Source organism: Salmo salar, unplaced genomic scaffold (assembly GCF_905237065.1).
Source record: "Salmo salar unplaced genomic scaffold, Ssal_v3.1, whole genome shotgun sequence".
NCBI lineage: Eukaryota > Metazoa > Chordata > Actinopteri > Salmoniformes > Salmonidae > Salmo > Salmo salar.
The window spans coordinates 37501-54889 of record NW_025550929.1 but is presented as its reverse complement, the minus strand read 5'-3'; the positions used below and the strand labels follow the sequence as shown (position 1 = coordinate 54889).

General features: G+C 52.0%; 1 protein-coding gene across 1 annotated transcript in view; it reads right to left on the bottom strand.

Moving 5' to 3' along the window:
* Nucleotides 1-5041: 5041 nt before the first annotated feature.
* Nucleotides 5042-17389, bottom strand: part of LOC106593460 (TBC1 domain family member 30) — a 30016-nt gene continuing 17668 nt past the window's right edge. Inside the window, exons 10-16 of the mRNA XM_045714102.1 lie at nt 13981-14084; nt 12544-12683; nt 9724-9927; nt 8274-8407; nt 7247-8214; nt 6555-6900; nt 5042-6504 (exon numbers count right to left, since the gene is read on the bottom strand). Coding sequence (XP_045570058.1) covers nt 5902-6504; nt 6555-6900; nt 7247-8214; nt 8274-8407; nt 9724-9927; nt 12544-12683; nt 13981-14084 — 2499 coding nt within the window. The 3' untranslated portion in view covers nt 5042-5901. The remainder of the gene's footprint in view (nt 6505-6554; nt 6901-7246; nt 8215-8273; nt 8408-9723; nt 9928-12543; nt 12684-13980; nt 14085-17389) is intronic.

The window sequence follows — 17389 nt, the reverse complement described above, 5'->3', positions numbered from 1 at the left end:
AGCTACAGTGTTATATGGCCTGAGTTCAGAGCTACAGTGTTATAACCCTGAGTTCAGAGCTACAGTGTTATAACCCTGAGTTCAGAGCTACAGTGTTATAACCCTGAGTTCAGAGCTACAGTGTTATAACCCTGAGTTCAGAGCTACAGTGTTATATGGCCTGAGTTCAGAGCTACAGTGTTATAACCCTGAGTTCAGAGCTACAGTGTTATAACCCTGAGTTCAGAGCTACAGTGTTATAACGCCTGAGTTCAGAGCTACAGTGTTATAACCCTGAGTTCAGAGCTACAGTGTTATAACCCTGAGTTCAGAGCTACAGTGTTATATGGCCTGAGTTCAGAGCTACAGTGTTATAACCCTGAGTTCAGAGCTACAGTGTTATATGGCCTGAGTTCAGAGCTACAGTGTTATATGGCCTGAGTTCAGAGCTACAGTGTTATAACCCTGAGTTCAGAGCTACAGTGTTATATGGCCTGAGTTCAGAGCTACAGTGTTATAACCCTGAGTTCAGAGCTACAGTGTTATAACCCTGAGTTCAGAGCTACAGTGTTATATGGCCTGAGTTCAGAGCTACAGTGTTATAACCCTGAGTTCAGAGCTACAGTGTTATAACCCTGAGTTCAGAGCTACAGTGTTATATGGCCTGAGTTCAGAGCTACAGTGTTATATGGCCTGAGTTCAGAGCTACAGTGTTATAACCCTGAGTTCAGAGCTACAGTGTTATAACCCTGAGTTCAGAGCTACAGTGTTATATGGCCTGAGTTCAGAGCTACAGTGTTATATGGCCTGAGTTCAGAGCTACAGTGTTATAACCCTGAGTTCAGAGCTACAGTGTTATATGGCCTGAGTTCAGAGCTACAGTGTTATAACCCTGAGTTCAGAGCTACAGTGTTATAACTGGCCTGAGTTCAGAGCTACAGTGTTATATGGCCTGAGTTCAGAGCTACAGTGTTATATGGCCTGAGTTCAGAGCTACAGTGTTATAACCCTGAGTTCAGAGCTACAGTGTTATATGGTCTGAGTTCAGAGCTACAGTGTTATAACCCTGAGTTCAGAGCTACAGTGTTATAACCCTGAGTTCAGAGCTACAGTGTTATAACCCTGAGTTCAGAGCTACAGTGTTATAACCCTGAGTTCAGAGCTACAGTGTTATATGGCCTGAGTTCAGAGCTACAGTGTTATATGGCCTGAGTTCAGAGCTACAGTGTTATAACCCTGAGTTCAGAGCTACAGTGTTATATGGCCTGAGTTCAGAGCTACAGTGTTATAACCCTGAGTTCAGAGCTACAGTGTTATAACCCTGAGTTCAGAGCTACAGTGTTATATGGCCTGAGTTCAGAGCTACAGTGTTATAACCCTGAGTTCAGAGCTACAGTGTTATAACCCTGAGTTCAGAGCTACAGTGTTATATGGCCTGAGTTCAGAGCTACAGTGTTATATGGCCTGAGTTCAGAGCTACAGTGTTATATGGCCTGAGTTCAGAGCTACAGTGTTATAACCCTGAGTTCAGAGCTACAGTGTTATAACCCTGAGTTCAGAGCTACAGTGTTATATGGCCTGAGTTCAGAGCTACAGTGTTATATGGCCTGAGTTCAGAGCTACAGTGTTATAACCCTGAGTTCAGAGCTACAGTGTTATATGGCCTGAGTTCAGAGCTACAGTGTTATAACCCTGAGTTCAGAGCTACAGTGTTATAACCCTGAGTTCAGAGCTACAGTGTTATATGGCCTGAGTTCAGAGCTACAGTGTTATAACCCTGAGTTCAGAGCTACAGTGTTATAAGGCCTGAGTTCAGAGCTACAGTGTTATATGGCCTGAGTTCAGAGCTACAGTGTTATATGGCCTGAGTTCAGAGCTACAGTGTTATAACCCTGAGTTCAGAGCTACAGTGTTATATCGCCTGAGTTCAGAGCTACAGTGTTATATGGCCTGAGTTCAGAGCTACAGTGTTATATGGCCTGAGTTCAGAGCTACAGTGTTATATGGCCTGAGTTCAGAGCTACAGTGTTATATGGCCTGAGTTCAGAGCTACAGTGTTATATGGCCTGAGTTCAGAGCTACAGTGTTATAACCTCTGAGTTCAGAGCTACAGTGTTATATGGCCTGAGTTCAGAGCTACAGTGTTATATGGCCTGAGTTCAGAGCTACAGTGTTATATGGTCTGAGTTCAGAGCTACAGTGTTATATGGCCTGAGTTCAGAGCTACAGTGTTATATGGCCTGAGTTCAGAGCTACAGTGTTATATGGCCTGAGTTCAGAGCTACAGTGTTATATGGCCTGAGTTCAGAGCTACAGTGTTATATGGCCTGAGTTCAGAGCTACAGTGTTATATGGCCTGAGTTCAGAGCTACAGTGTTATAACCCTGAGTTCAGAGCTACAGTGTTATATGGCCTGAGTTCAGAGCTACAGTGTTATATGGCCTGAGTTCAGAGCTACAGTGTTATATGGCCTGAGTTCAGAGCTACAGTGTTATATGGCCTGAGTTCAGAGCTACAGTGTTATAACCCTGAGTTCAGAGCTACAGTGTTATATGGCCTGAGTTCAGAGCTACAGTGTTATAACCCTGAGTTCAGAGCTACAGTGTTATAACCCTGAGTTCACGGTTAACCGTTCAGAGCTACAGTGTTATAACCCTGAGTTCAGAGCTACAGTGTTATATGGCCTGAGTTCAGAGCTACAGTGTTATATGGCCTGAGTTCAGAGCTACAGTGTTATATGGCCTGAGTTCAGAGCTACAGTGTTATAACCCTGAGTTCAGAGCTACAGTGTTATAACCCTGAGTTCAGAGCTACAGTGTTATAACCTCTGAGTTCAGAGCTACAGTGTTATATGGCCTGAGTTCAGAGCTACAGTGTTATATGGCCTGAGTTCAGAGCTACAGTGTTATAACCCTGAGTTCAGAGCTACAGTGTTATATGGTCTGAGTTCAGAGCTACAGTGTTATATGGTCGAGTTCAGAGCTACAGTGTTATATGGTCTGAGTTCAGAGCTACAGTGTTATAACCCTGAGTTCAGAGCTACAGTGTTATAACCCTGAGTTCAGAGCTACAGTGTTATAACCCTGAGTTCAGAGCTACAGTGTTATAACCCTGAGTTCAGAGCTACAGTGTTATAACCCTGAGTTCAGAGCTACAGTGTTATAACCCTGAGTTCAGAGCTACAGTGTTATATGGCCTGAGTTCAGAGCTACAGTGTTATAACCCTGAGTTCAGAGCTACAGTGTTATATGGCCTGAGTTCAGAGCTACAGTGTTATAACCCTGAGTTCAGAGCTACAGTGTTATATGGCCTGAGTTCAGAGCTACAGTGTTATATGGCCTGAGTTCAGAGCTACAGTGTTATATGGCCTGAGTTCAGAGCTACAGTGTTATAACCCTGAGTTCAGAGCTACAGTGTTATAACGCCTGAGTTCAGAGCTACAGTGTTATAACCCTGAGTTCAGAGCTACAGTGTTATAACCCTGAGTTCAGAGCTACAGTGTTATATGGCCTGAGTTCAGAGCTACAGTGTTATATGGCCTGAGTTCAGAGCTACAGTGTTATAACCCTGAGTTCAGAGCTACAGTGTTATAACCCTGAGTTCAGAGCTACAGTGTTATAACCCTGAGTTCAGAGCTACAGTGTTATAACCCTGAGTTCAGAGCTACAGTGTTATAAGGCCTGAGTTCAGAGCTACAGTGTTATAACCCTGAGTTCAGAGCTACAGTGTTATATGGCCTGAGTTCAGAGCTACAGTGTTATAACGCCTGAGTTCAGAGCTACAGTGTTATAACCCTGAGTTCAGAGCTACAGTGTTATAACCCTGAGTTCAGAGCTACGTAGTGTTATATGCCTGAGTTCAGAGCTACAGTGTTATATGGTCTGAGTTCAGAGCTACAGTGTTATAACCCTGAGTTCAGAGCTACAGTGTTATAACCCTGAGTTCAGAGCTACAGTGTTATATGGCCTGAGTTCAGAGCTACAGTGTTATAACCCTGAGTTCAGAGCTACAGTGTTATATGGCCTGAGTTCAGAGCTACAGTGTTATATGGCCTGAGTTCAGAGCTACAGTGTTATATGGCCTGAGTTCAGAGCTACAGTGTTATAACCCTGAGTTCAGAGCTACAGTGTTATATGGCCTGAGTTCAGAGCTACAGTGTTATAACCCTGAGTTCAGAGCTACAGTGTTATATGGCCTGAGTTCAGAGCTACAGTGTTATAACCCTGAGTTCAGAGCTACAGTGTTATATGGCCTGAGTTCAGAGCTACAGTGTTATATGGCCTGAGTTCAGAGCTACAGTGTTATATGGCCTGAGTTCAGAGCTACAGTGTTATAACCCTGAGTTCAGAGCTACAGTGTTATATGGCCTGAGTTCAGAGCTACAGTGTTATAACCCTGAGTTCAGAGCTACAGTGTTATATGGTCTGAGTTCAGAGCTACAGTGTTATATGGCCTGAGTTCAGAGCTACAGTGTTATAACCCTGAGTTCAGAGCTACAGTGTTATAACCCTGAGTTCAGAGCTACAGTGTTATAACCCTGAGTTCAGAGCTACAGTGTTATAACCCTGAGTTCAGAGCTACAGTGTTATATGGTCTGAGTTCAGAGCTACAGTGTTATATGGCCTGAGTTCAGAGCTACAGTGTTATAACCCTGAGTTCAGAGCTACAGTGTTATAACCCTGAGTTCAGAGCTACAGTGTTATATGGCCTGAGTTCAGAGCTACAGTGTTATAACCCTGAGTTCAGAGCTACAGTGTTATAACCCTGAGTTCAGAGCTACAGTGTTATAACCCTGAGTTCAGAGCTACAGTGTTATAACCCTGAGTTCAGAGCTACAGTGTTATAACCCTGAGTTCAGAGCTACAGTGTTATATGGTTCACGCTGCATATATCTGCTCAAAGGGAAATGACTTTCACATTTCAAGCTCGCTAAAAGCCCTGAAATCCGGGCGCGACGGCCCGTCCGTACCGTTGAAGGTCTGCGTTCTCGTCTCAGAACATTTTATAGGCGATCGCTCCAGATCGAACGGAGCTCTATAAAATAAAAAACGGATTGACAGCATGATTTCACCTTCTTTATTAGCAGTGCAGTGACCTCTCACCCCACAATGGCGTGGGTTCATTTACCAACAATTACAAATCACATCACGGACACACGGGTCTATGGATCTTTTAGTATGGCGTCTTACTGCGGAGAGACACATTGACAGGAAGCAAACAGGCAGACAGGAAGTGGGGAACAGAAATCAGCTGAGAGGAAGGAAGGAGTTGAACATTGTGTTTATACGGTGAAGAGAACGTGACCTGGGATAGAAGGTGAGTGGACAGAGACGATCCCATGATGCCGTTCAGCCAGACAGATCCCAGTTTACAGCTTCCAACAGGGGGGAGGAAATGACCACAACACAGAAAGTTACATAGCAGCTCTTCCTCTTCCTATTGGTTGAGAGGGCATTGACCTCCACTGTGGAGAGTTAAGGTCCTACCTATGAGCAGTGGATCAGACCATAGCTGATTACTGACCCCACTCGTCTCTCTCGGGTCCGGTCCCGTCCCCCAGTCTCTCTCGGGTCCGGTCCCCAGTCTCTCTCGGGTCCGGTCCCCAGTCTCTCTCGGGTCCGGTCCCCAGTCTCTCTCGGGTCCGGTCCCCAGTCTCTCTCGGGTCCGGTCCCCCGTCTCTCTCGGGTCCGGTCCCCCGTCTCTCTCGGGTCCGGTCCCCAGTCTCTCTCGGGTCCCGTCCCCAGTCTCTCTCGGGTCCCGTCCCCAGTCTCTCTCGGGTCCCGTCCCCCGTCCCCCTCAGGTCCAGTCCCCAGTCTCGCTCAGGTCCAGTCCCGTCCCCCGTCCCCCTCAGGTCCAGTCCCCAGTCTCTCTCAGGTCCGGTCCCGTCCCCACCAGAGCCAGTCAGTCAGTGCCGCGTGGCCTCTATCGCCTCCTGGTGGACAGAGTGGAGGTAGTACGGCTCAGGCTGAGCCCAGGGAAGTGAACTGTAGGGGTTCTGGGTGTGGGACCGTAGAGACCCAGGTTACGGGCTGCAGATGAACGTCTGTGCTGTTTCACACTCGGGAAGGGAGAGAACACCTGACGGGAGGTGGTCCTGGGATGGTCCTGGGGCACGGAGGGGCAGGAGAGAGGGAGGGAGGGGGTAACGGGGCTGTGGGGGTTAGAGGTGGTCCTGGGATGGTCCTGGGGCACGGAGGGGCAGGAGAGAGGGAGGGAGGGGGTAACGGGGCTGTGGGGGTTAGAGGGGGAAACGGGGCTGTGGGGGTTAGAGGGGGTAACGGGGCTGTGGGGGTTAGAGGGGGTAACAGGGCTGTGGGGGTTAGAGGGGGTAACAGGGCTGTGGGGGTTAGAGAGGGTAACGGGGCTGTGGGGGTTAGAGAGGGTAACGGGGCTGTGGGGGTTAGAGAGGGTAACGGGGCTGTGGGGGTTAGAGAGGGTAACAGGGCTGTGGGGGTTAGAGAGGGTAACAGGGCTGTGGGGGTTAGAGAGGGTAACAGGGCTGTGGGGGTTAGAGGGGTAACGGGGCTGTGGGGGTTAGAGAGGGTAACGGGGCTGTGGGGGTTAGAGAGGGTAACGGGGCTGTGGGGGTTAGAGAGGGTAACGGGGCTGTGGGGGCTGTGGGGGTTAGAGAGGGTAACGGGGCTGTGGGGGTTAGAGAGGGTAACGGGGCTGTGGGGGTTAGAGAGGGTAACAGGGCTGTGGGGGTTAGAGAGGGTAACAGGGCTGTGGGGGTTAGAGAGGGTAACAGGGCTGTGGGGGTTAGAGAGGGTAACGGGGCTGTGGGGGTTAGAGAGGGTAACAGGGTTAGAGGGGGTAACAGGGCTGTGGGGGTTAGAGAGGGTAACAGGGCTGTGGGGGTTAGAGAGGGTAACAGGGTTAGAGGGGGTAACAGGGCTGTGGGGGTTAGAGAGGGTAACAGGGCTGTGGGGGTTAGAGAGGGTAACAGGGTTACCAGGGGAGCATCTCATACAGTAGATGTTCTGATAGGAGACTGAAGGGTCGGACTGTTGACCGTGGAGGTGTGATGAGGATGGTCGAGGAAGAGGAGGCAGGACAGGCAGCTCTGGGATGGAGGGAGAGGAGGGCGGCGCGTCCGGGCTAGAGGAGGGCGGCGCGTCCGGGTCAGAGGAGGGCGGCGCGTCCGGGTCAGAGGAGGGCGGCGCGTCCGGGTCAGAGGAGGGCGGCGCGTCCGGGTCAGAGGAGGGCGGCGCGTCCGGGTCAGAGGAGGGCGGCGCGTCCGGGCTAGAGGAGGGCGGCGCGTCCGGGTCAGAGGAGGGCGGCGCGTCCGGGCGAGAGGAGGGCGGCGCGTCCGGGCCAGAGGAGGGCGGCGCGTCCGGGCCAGAGGAGGGGCGGCGCGTCCGGGCCAGAGGAGAGCGGCGCGTCCGGGCCAGAGGAGGGCGGCGCGTCCGGGCCAGAGGAGGGCGGCGCGTCCGGGCCAGAGGAGGGCGGCGCGTCCGGGCCAGAGGAGGGCGGCGCGTCCGGGCCAGAGGAGGGGCGGCGCGTCCGGGCCAGAGGAGGGCGGCGCGTCCGGGTCAGAGGAGGGCGGCGCGTCCGGGCCAGAGGAGGGCGGCGCGTCCGGGCCAGAGGAGGGCGGCGCGTCCGGGCCAGAGGAGGGCGGGGCGTCCGGGCCAGAGGAGGGCGGGGCGTCCGGGCCAGAGGAGGGCGGCGCGTCCGGGTCAGGAGGAGGAGCGGCGCGTCCGGGTCAGAGGAGGGCGGCGCGTCCGGGTCAGAGGAGGGCGGCGCGTCCGGGCCAGAGGAGGGCGGCGCGTCCGGGTCAGAGGAGGGTCGTGGAGGTGGGGTCTGGTTTAGTTCTGACCCAGAGTTCAGCTCTAGAGACACCAGGTGCTCCTCCTCCTTCCTGGAGGTCTGGGCAGGAGACACAGGGAGGTGACTACCCTCGTCATCAGCCTTTCCCTCACCCACTCCATCTCTCTCCTCCTCCTCCTCCTCCTCCGTCTGACCAGGGCGTCTGTCCTCCTCCTCCTCCTCCTCCTCTTCCGTCTGACGAGGGCGTCTGTCCTCCTCCTCCTCCTCCTCCTCCTCCTCCTCCTCTTCCGTCTGACGAGGGCGTCTGTCCTCCTCCTCCTCCTCCGTCTGACGAGGCCGTCTGTCCTCCTCGTCTCCAAACCCTAGCTGTACCCGGGCTGTGTTCCTGCGTTGGGTTCGTACGTGGGCTCGCCAGGGGGACCTCGCCCTGCTCCGACAGTCTTCAGCGCGAGATACCAGTCCGTTCCTCTCCCTCTCCCCTCTAGGGGGACGGTGGCAGGGCTGGACTGTTCCTGGGACAGGGGGACACCTCCCTGCAGGCCGTGGGGACAGGACGGAGGCCGTTCCCGGCCGTTCCTGGGCTTCCTGCCTAGCAACAGGTGGTTGACGACAGGAGAAGGACGGAGTTGAGATGCTAAAACACTGGTGGCTGGACATCGATCTACAGGAGAGAGAGAGAGAGAGAAGACATACACAGGTCAGCTCAGTGTGTCCCGGTCTACGTTCAGTCTGCAGCAACAGGACAGTAATAACACGGAGGACTCCACATACAGCGATTAAACAACGTCCTGGCTCTGGACCAAACTCAGACCTCACCACAGAGATCACATTTATCACGGGAACGAGACGAAGAAGCTTTACGAGAGTTACAATAAAATACTGCTTTTGGGTTTATAAAAGGAGCTTTGAGTCGTGATTTACTGAAGACGGACAACATCAGGGAGTTGGAGAAATCGTTTTGGAGGGAATATAGAAGCACGGGGGGAAGTCAAATCCAATGGAAGTGTGTTACATGAGTAGGTAGATTCCTATTGGGTGATGCCGTGTTTAGATGGGCAGCCGCCAGGCCAGACAGACTGACGCTCTCCTGTCAGTCAAAGAGAAGAGCGAGCAACATCAGGCCCCGGACCACCGGCGGCACCGTCCAACCTCGGACCACCGGCGGCACCGTCCCACCCCGGACCACCGGCACCGTCCCGCCCCGGACCACCGGCACCGTCCCGCCCCGGACCACCGGGCGGCACCGTCCCGCCCGGACCACCGGCGGCACCGTCCCGCCCGGACCACCGGGCGGCACCGTCCCGCTCGGACCACCGGGCGGCACCGTCCCGCCCGGACCACCGGGCGGCACGGACCACCGCGGCACCGTCCCACCCGGACCACCGGCGGCACCGTCCCACCCGACCACCGGCGGCACCGTCCCACCCGGACCACCGGCGGCACCGTCCCACCCGGACCACCGGCGGCACCGTCCCACCCGGACCACCGGCGGCACCGTCCCACCCGGACCACCGGCGGCACCGTCCCACCCCGGACCACCGGCGGCACCGTCCCACCCCAGACCACATTCTCCATCAAGGATGAACCAGACTTGTGGAGGTCTACAATTTATTTTCTGAGGTCTTGGCTGATTTCTTTTGATTTTCCCATGATGTCAAGTAAAGAGGCACTGAGTTTGAAGGTAGGCCTTGAAATACATTCACAGGTACACCTCCAATTGACTCAAATGATGTCAATTAGCCTATCAGAAGCTTCTAAAGCCATGACATCATTTTCTGGGATTTTCCAAGCGGTTTAAAGGCCCAGTCAACTTAGTGTATGTAAACTTCTGACCCACTGGAATTGTGATACAGTGAATTATAAGTGAAATAATCTGTAAACAATTGTTGGAAAAATAACGTGATTTTTGTTGACAGTGTGTGTGTTACCTGTGTGTGTGTGTGTGTGTGTGTGTGTGTGTGTGTGTGTGTGTGTTACCTGTGTGTATGTACAGCCGTCTGGCCTGTTGTTGCTGATGTCTCTTCAGACGTGAGTATTGTTTCCTCAGAGCGCTGACGTCCGTACTCATCCTCTCCTGTAACATACTGTTCACGGCCGCTTGGTGCTCCGCTCTCCCGCCCCCGTCCACCGCACCCGGGCTCAGGGCCGCCATGTCACCTCCCTGCTCCCCCCAGCGCTGGTCTGGAGAGGAGAGAGTCAAACATCTCCTAGGAAATACAAGGACCAGGAGGAGAGAGGAGGAGGACTCTAGGTCTACACACACTGTCTACCACTACATTAAACTAATGGGACCAGGAGGAGGAGGAGGAGGAGGAGGAGGAGAGAGGAGGAGGAGAGAGGAGGACTCTAGGTCTACACACACTGTCTACCACTACATTAAACTAATGGGACCAGGAGGAGGAGAGAGGAGAGAGGAGGACTCTAGGTCTACACACACTGTCTACCACTACATTAAACTAATGGGACCAGGAGGAGGAGGAGAGGAGGACTCTAGGTCTACACACACTGTCTACCACTACATTAAACTAATGGGACCAGGAGGAGGAGGAGGACTCTAGGTCTACACACACTGTCTACCACTACATTAAACTAATGGGACCAGGAGGAGGAGGAGGACTCTAGGTCTACACACACTGTCTACCACTACATTAAACTAATGGGACCAGGAGGAGGAGGAGAGAGGAGGACTCTAGGTCTACACACACTGTCTACCACTACATTAAACTAATGGGACCAGGAGGAGGAGGAGGAGAGAGGAGGACTCTAGGTCTACACACACTGTCTACCACTACATTAAACTAATGGGACCAGGAGGAGGAGAGAGGAGAGAGGAGGACTCTAGGTCTACACACACTGTCTACCACTACATTAAACTAATGGGACCAGGAGGAGGAGGAGGACTCTAGGTCTACACACACTGTCTACCACTACATTAAACTAATGGGACCAGGAGGAGGAGGAGGAGGAGGAGAGAGGAGGAGAGAGGAGGACTCTAGGTCTACACACACTGTCTACCACTACATTAAACTAATGGGACCAGGAGGAGGAGGACTCTAGGTCTACACACACTGTCTACCACTACATTAAACTAATGGGACCAGGAGGAGGAGGAGGACTCTAGGTCTACACACACTGTCTACCACTACATTAAACTAATGGGACCAGGAGGAGGAGAGAGGAGGACTCTAGGTCTACACACACTGTCTACCACTACATTAAACTAATGGGACCAGGAGGAGGAGGAGGAGGACTCTAGGTCTACACACACTGTCTACCACTACATTAAACTAATGGGACCAGGAGGAGAGGAGAGGAGAGAGGAGGACTCTAGGTCTACACACACTGTCTACCACTACATTAAACTAATGGGACCAGGAGGAGGAGGAGGAGGACTCTAGGTCTACACACACTGTCTACCACTACATTAAACTAATGGGACCAGGAGGAGGAGGAGGAGGAGAGAGGAGGACTCTAGGTCTACACACACTGTCTACCACTACATTAAACTAATGGGACCAGGAGGAGGAGGAGGAGGAGAGAGGAGGACTCTAGGTCTACACACACTGTCTACCACTACATTAAACTAATGGGACCAGGAGGAGGAGGAGGAGAGAGGAGGACTCTAGGTCTACACACACTGTCTACCACTACATTAAACTAATGGGACCAGGAGGAGGAGGAGAGGAGGACTCTAGGTCTACACACACTGTCTACCACTACATTAAACTAATGGGACCAGGAGGAGAGGAGAGGAGAGAGGAGGACTCTAGGTCTACACACACTGTCTACCACTACATTAAACTAATGGGACCAGGAGGAGGAGGAGGAGGAGAGAGGAGGACTCTAGGTCTACACACACTGTCTACCACTACATTAAACTAATGGGACCAGGAGGAGAGGAGAGGAGAGAGGAGGACTCTAGGTCTACACACACTGTCTACCACTACATTAAACTAATGGGACCAGGAGGAGGAGGAGGAGGAGAGAGGAGGACTCTAGGTCTACACACACTGTCTACCACTACATTAAACTAATGGGACCAGGAGGAGGAGGAGGAGAGAGGAGGACTCTAGGTCTACACACACTGTCTACCACTACATTAAACTAATGGGACCAGGAGGAGGAGGAGAGAGGAGGACTCTAGGTCTACACACACTGTCTACCACTACATTAAACTAATGGGACCAGGAGGAGGAGGAGGAGGACTCTAGGTCTACACACACTGTCTACCACTACATTAAACTAATGGGACCAGGAGGAGGAGGAGAGAGCAGGACTCTAGGTCTACACACACTGTCTACCACTACATTAAACTAATGGGACCAGGAGGAGGAGGAGGAGAGGAGGACTCTAGGTCTACACACACTGTCTACCACTACATTAAACTAATGGGACCAGGAGGAGGAGAGAGGAGAGAGGAGGACTCTAGGTCTACACACACTGTCTACCACTACATTAAACTAATGGGACCAGGAGGAGGAGGAGGAGAGGAGGACTCTAGGTCTACACACACTGTCTACCACTACATTAAACTAATGGGACCAGGAGGAGGAGGAGGAGGACTCTAGGTCTACACACACTGTCTACCACTACATTAAACTAATGGGACCAGGAGGAGGAGGAGAGAGGAGGACTCTAGGTCTACACACACTGTCTACCACTACATTAAACTAATGGGACCAGGAGGAGGAGGAGAGGAGGACTCTAGGTCTACACACACTGTCTACCACTACATTAAACTAATGGGACCAGGAGGAGAGGTCAGAGGTCAGGAGAGGGGTCAGGGTTCAGACCAACCTTTGATGTGTTTCTGGTACCGCTGTAGTTCTGGAGCTAACAGCCCACCCAGAGGACCCAAACATCCCAACGCTGCTGTCACCACGGCATCTTCATCTTCATCCTCGTCTTCATCGCCCTCCCAGCCACCTGGACCGCCACTGGAATACAACATCATCACTTTACCAGCCACCTAGACCGCCACTGGAATACAACATCATCACTTTACCAGCCACCTGGACCGCCACTGGAATACAACATCACTTTACCAGCCACCTGGACCGCCACTGGAATACAACATCACTTTACCAGCCAGCTGGACCGCCACTGGAATACAACATCATCACTTTACCAGCCACCTAGACCGCCACTGGAATACAGCATCACATTACCAGCCACCTAGACCGCCACTGGAATACAGCATCACATTACCAGCCACCTAGACCGCCACTGGAATACAGCATCACTTTACCAGCCACCTGGACCGCCACTGGAATACAACATCATCACTTTACCAGCCACCTGGACCGCCACTGGAATACAACATCATCACTTTACCAGCCACCTAGACCGCCACTGGAATACAGCATCATCACTTTACCAGCCACCTAGACCGCCACTGGAATACAACATCATCACTTTACCAGCCACCTGGACCGCCACTGGAATACAGCATCACATTACCAGCCACCTAGACCGCCACTGGAATACAACATCATCACTTTACCAGCCACCTAGACCGCCACTGGAATACAACATCATCACTTTACCAGCCACCTGGACCGCCACTGGATTACAACATCATCACTTTACCAGCCACCTAGACCGCCACTGGAATACAACATCACTTTACCAGCCACCTGGACCGCCACTGGAATACAACATCACTTTACCAGCCACCTAGACCGCCATTGGAATACATCATCACTTTACCAGCCACCTAGACCGCCACTGGAATACAACATCATCACTTTACCAGCCACCTGGACCGCCACTGGAATACAACATCATCACTTTACCAGCCACCTGGACCGCCACTGGAATACAACATCATCACTTTACCAGCCACCTGGACCGCCACTGGAATACAACATCACTTTACCAGCCACCTAGACCGCCACTGGATTACAACATCATCACTTTACCAGCCACCTGGACCGCCACTGGAATACAACATCATCACTTTACCAGCCACCTGGACCGCCACTGGAATACAACATCACTTTACCAGCCACCTAGACCGCCACTGGATTACAACATCATCACTTTACCAGCCACCTAGACCGCCACTGGAATACAACATCACTTTACCAGCCACCTGGACCGCCACTGGAATACAGCATCATCACCCTACCATCACCAGACCCGCCTGTACACAACGACCAGACCCGCCTGTACACAACGACTAGACCCGCCTGTACACACACTACATGACCTGTAGATATGAGCTTGACCAACCTGCCGTTGGGGTTGGATGTGGGGAAGGGAGTGATGTTGTAGGTGTATTTCTCTCGGAGTTCAGCCAGCTGAGGGAACGGAAACGCAGCCATGGAGTAGACCGTCTGGAGAGACAAGAAGGATCAGGGTAGTAGACTGTCTGGAGAGACCAGAGGGATCAGGGTAGTAGACTGGAGAGACCAGAGGGATCAGGGTAGTAGACTGGAGAGACCAGAGGGATCAGGGTAGTAGACTGTCTGGAGAGACAAGAGCTATCAGGGTAGTAGACTGTCTGGAGAGACAAGAGCTATCAGGGTAGTAGACTGTCTGGAGAGACCAGAGGGATCAGGGTAGTAGAATGTCTGGAGAGACCAGAGGGATCAGGGTAGTAGAATGTCTGGAGAGACCAGAGGGATCAGGGTAGTAGAATGTCTGGAGAGACCAGAGGGATCAGGGTAGTAGAATGTCTGGAGAGACCAGAGGGATCAGGGTAGTAGACTGTCTGGAGAGACCAGAGGGATCAGGGTAGTAGACTGTCTGGAGAGACCAGAGGGATCAGGGTAGTAGACTGTCTGGAGAGACCAGAGGGATCAGGGTAGTAGACTGTCTGGAGAGACCAGAGGGATCAGGGTAGTAGACTGTCTGGAGAGACCAGAGGGATCAGGGTAGTAGACTGTCTGGAGAGACCAGAGGGATCAGGGTAGTAGACTGTCTGGAGAGACCAGAGGGATCAGGGTAGTAGACTGTCTGGAGAGACCAGAGGGATCAGGGTAGTAGACTGTCTGGAGAGACCAGAGGGATCAGGGTAGTAGACTGGAGAGACCAGAGGGATCAGGGTAGTAGACTGGAGAGACCAGAGGGATCAGGGTAGTAGACTGGAGAGACCAGAGGGATCAGGGTAGTAGACTGGAGAGACCAGAGGGATCAGGGTAGTAGACTGGAGAGACCAGAGGGATCAGGGTAGTAGACTGGAGAGACCAGAGGGATCAGGGTAGTAGACTGGAGAGACCAGAGGGATCAGGGTAGTAGACTGGAGAGACCAGAGGGATCAGGGTAGTAGACTGGAGAGACCAGAGGGATCAGGGTAGTAGACTGGAGAGATCAGGGTAGTAGACTGGAGAGACCAGAGGGATCAGGGCGGCAGCTTAAACAGCTGGGAAATACAGGAGGACGAAGTGCTTTTTCCTCCATTATTATAGCCATGCGTTCTGAATGGTCCCGTGTGGCTCGGTTGGTAAGGCAGGGGCACTCGTAATGCCAGGGTTGTGGGTTCGATTCCCGCGAAGGGGACCAGCACGAATAAAATATGGAAAAATGTAAACACTCACTACTAAGTCTCTCTGGATAAGAGCGTCTGCTAAATGGACTAAAATGTAACATTTGTGGATGTAAATAAAGGCTGTAAAAAATGTTTGTGTTAAGAGTGGATATACAGTGTGTTCAGAATTGACAGATGACTGAATTTACAATAATTAAATAAAGGTATTGTTACTGGCCTACACACACAATACCCCATAAAGTCAAAGACCAATTAAAAAAAATTGAAATGTTTACAAATGATGTTAAAAATATAATATATATATATATATATATATATATATATATAAAAAGCTGAAATGTGTTGAGTCAAATAAGTATTCAACCCCTGTGTTATGTCAAGCCTGTATAAATACAGGAGTAAACATGTGCTCAACGAGTCACAAGTGGCCTGGACTCACTCAGTACAGTAATACTGTTGTACAATGATCTGTCAGCTATGGAACCCTGACCTGTTCACCGGACGTGCTTGTTGCACCCTCGACAACTACTGTGATTATTATTATTATTATTTGACCATGCTGGTCATTTATGAACATTTTAACATTTTGACCATGTTCTGTTATAATATCCACCCGGCACAGCCAGAAGAGGACTGGCCACCCCTCATAGCCTGGTTCCTCTCTAGGTTTCTAATCTCCTAGGTTTTGGCCTTTCTAGGGAGTTTTTCCTAGGGAGTTTTTCCTAGCCACCGTGCTTCTTTCACATGCTTTGCTTGCTGTTTGGGGTTTTAGGCTGGGTTTCTGTACAGCACTTTGAGAATATAAGCTGATGTACGAAGGGCTATATATAAATACATTTGATTTGATTTGAGGTCCCTCAGTCGAGCAGCAGAATTTCAAAACACAAATAAATATTTAGGGCGAGACACACTGGCTTTACTCAGAGCCAGTGACATGTCGTCAGTAAAGATTTTAAAAAGCAAGGGGCCTAAACAGCTGCCCTGGGGAACGCCTGACTCTACCTGGATTATGTTGGATTAGCTTCCATTAGAGAACACCCTCTGTGTTCTGTTAGACAGGTAACTCTTTATCCACATTATAGCAGGGGGTGTAAAGCCATTATAGCAGGGGCGTAAAGCCATAACAGCAGGGGGGCGTTAAAGCCATTATAGCAGGGGGGCGTAAAGCCATTATAGCAGGGGGCGTAAAGCCATTATAGCAGGGGGTGTAAAGCCATTATAGCAGGGGGGGGGCGTAAAGCCATTATAGCAGGGGGGCGTAAAGCCATTATAGCAGGGGGGCGTAAAGCCATAACAGCAGGGGGGCGTTAAAGCCATTATAGCAGGGGGGCGTTACAGTCCACGAGGCCGCTCTCTCACCTGCATGAGGTGGCTACAGTCCACGAGGCCGCTCTCTCACCTGCATGAGGTGGCTACAGTCCACGAGGCCGCTCTCTCACCTGCATGAGGTGGCTACAGTCCACGAGGCCGCTCTCTCACCTGCATGAGGTGGCTACAGTCCACGAGGCCGCTCTCTCACCTGCATGAGGTGGCTACAGTCCACGAGGCCGCTCTCTCACCTGCATGAGGTGGCTACAGTCCACGAGGCCGCTCTCTCACCTGCATGAGGTGGCTACAGTCCACGAGGCCGCTCTCTCACCTGCATGAGGTGGCTACAGTCCACGAGGCCGCTCTCTCACCTGCATGAGGTGGCTACAGTCCACGAGGCCGCTCTCTCACCTGCATGAGGTGGCTACAGTCCACGAGGCCGTTCTCTCACCTGCATGAGGTGGCTACAGTCCACGAGGCCGCTCTCTCACCTGCATGAGGTGGCTACAGTCCACGAGGCCGCTCTCACCTGCATGAGGTGGCTACAGTCCACGAGGCCGCTCTCTCACCTGCATGAGGTGGCTACAGTCCACGAGGCCGCTCTCTCACCTGCATGAGGTGGCTACAGTCCACGAGGCCGCTCTCTCACCTGCATGAGGTGGCTACAGTCCACGAGGCCGCTCTCTCACCTGCATGAGGTGGCTACAGTCCACGAGGCCGCTCTCTCACCTGCATGAGGTGGCTACAGTCCACGAGGCCGCTCTCTCACCTGCATGAGGTGGCTACAGTCCACGAGGCCGCTCTCTCACCTGCATGAGGTGGCTACAGTCCACGAGGCCGTTC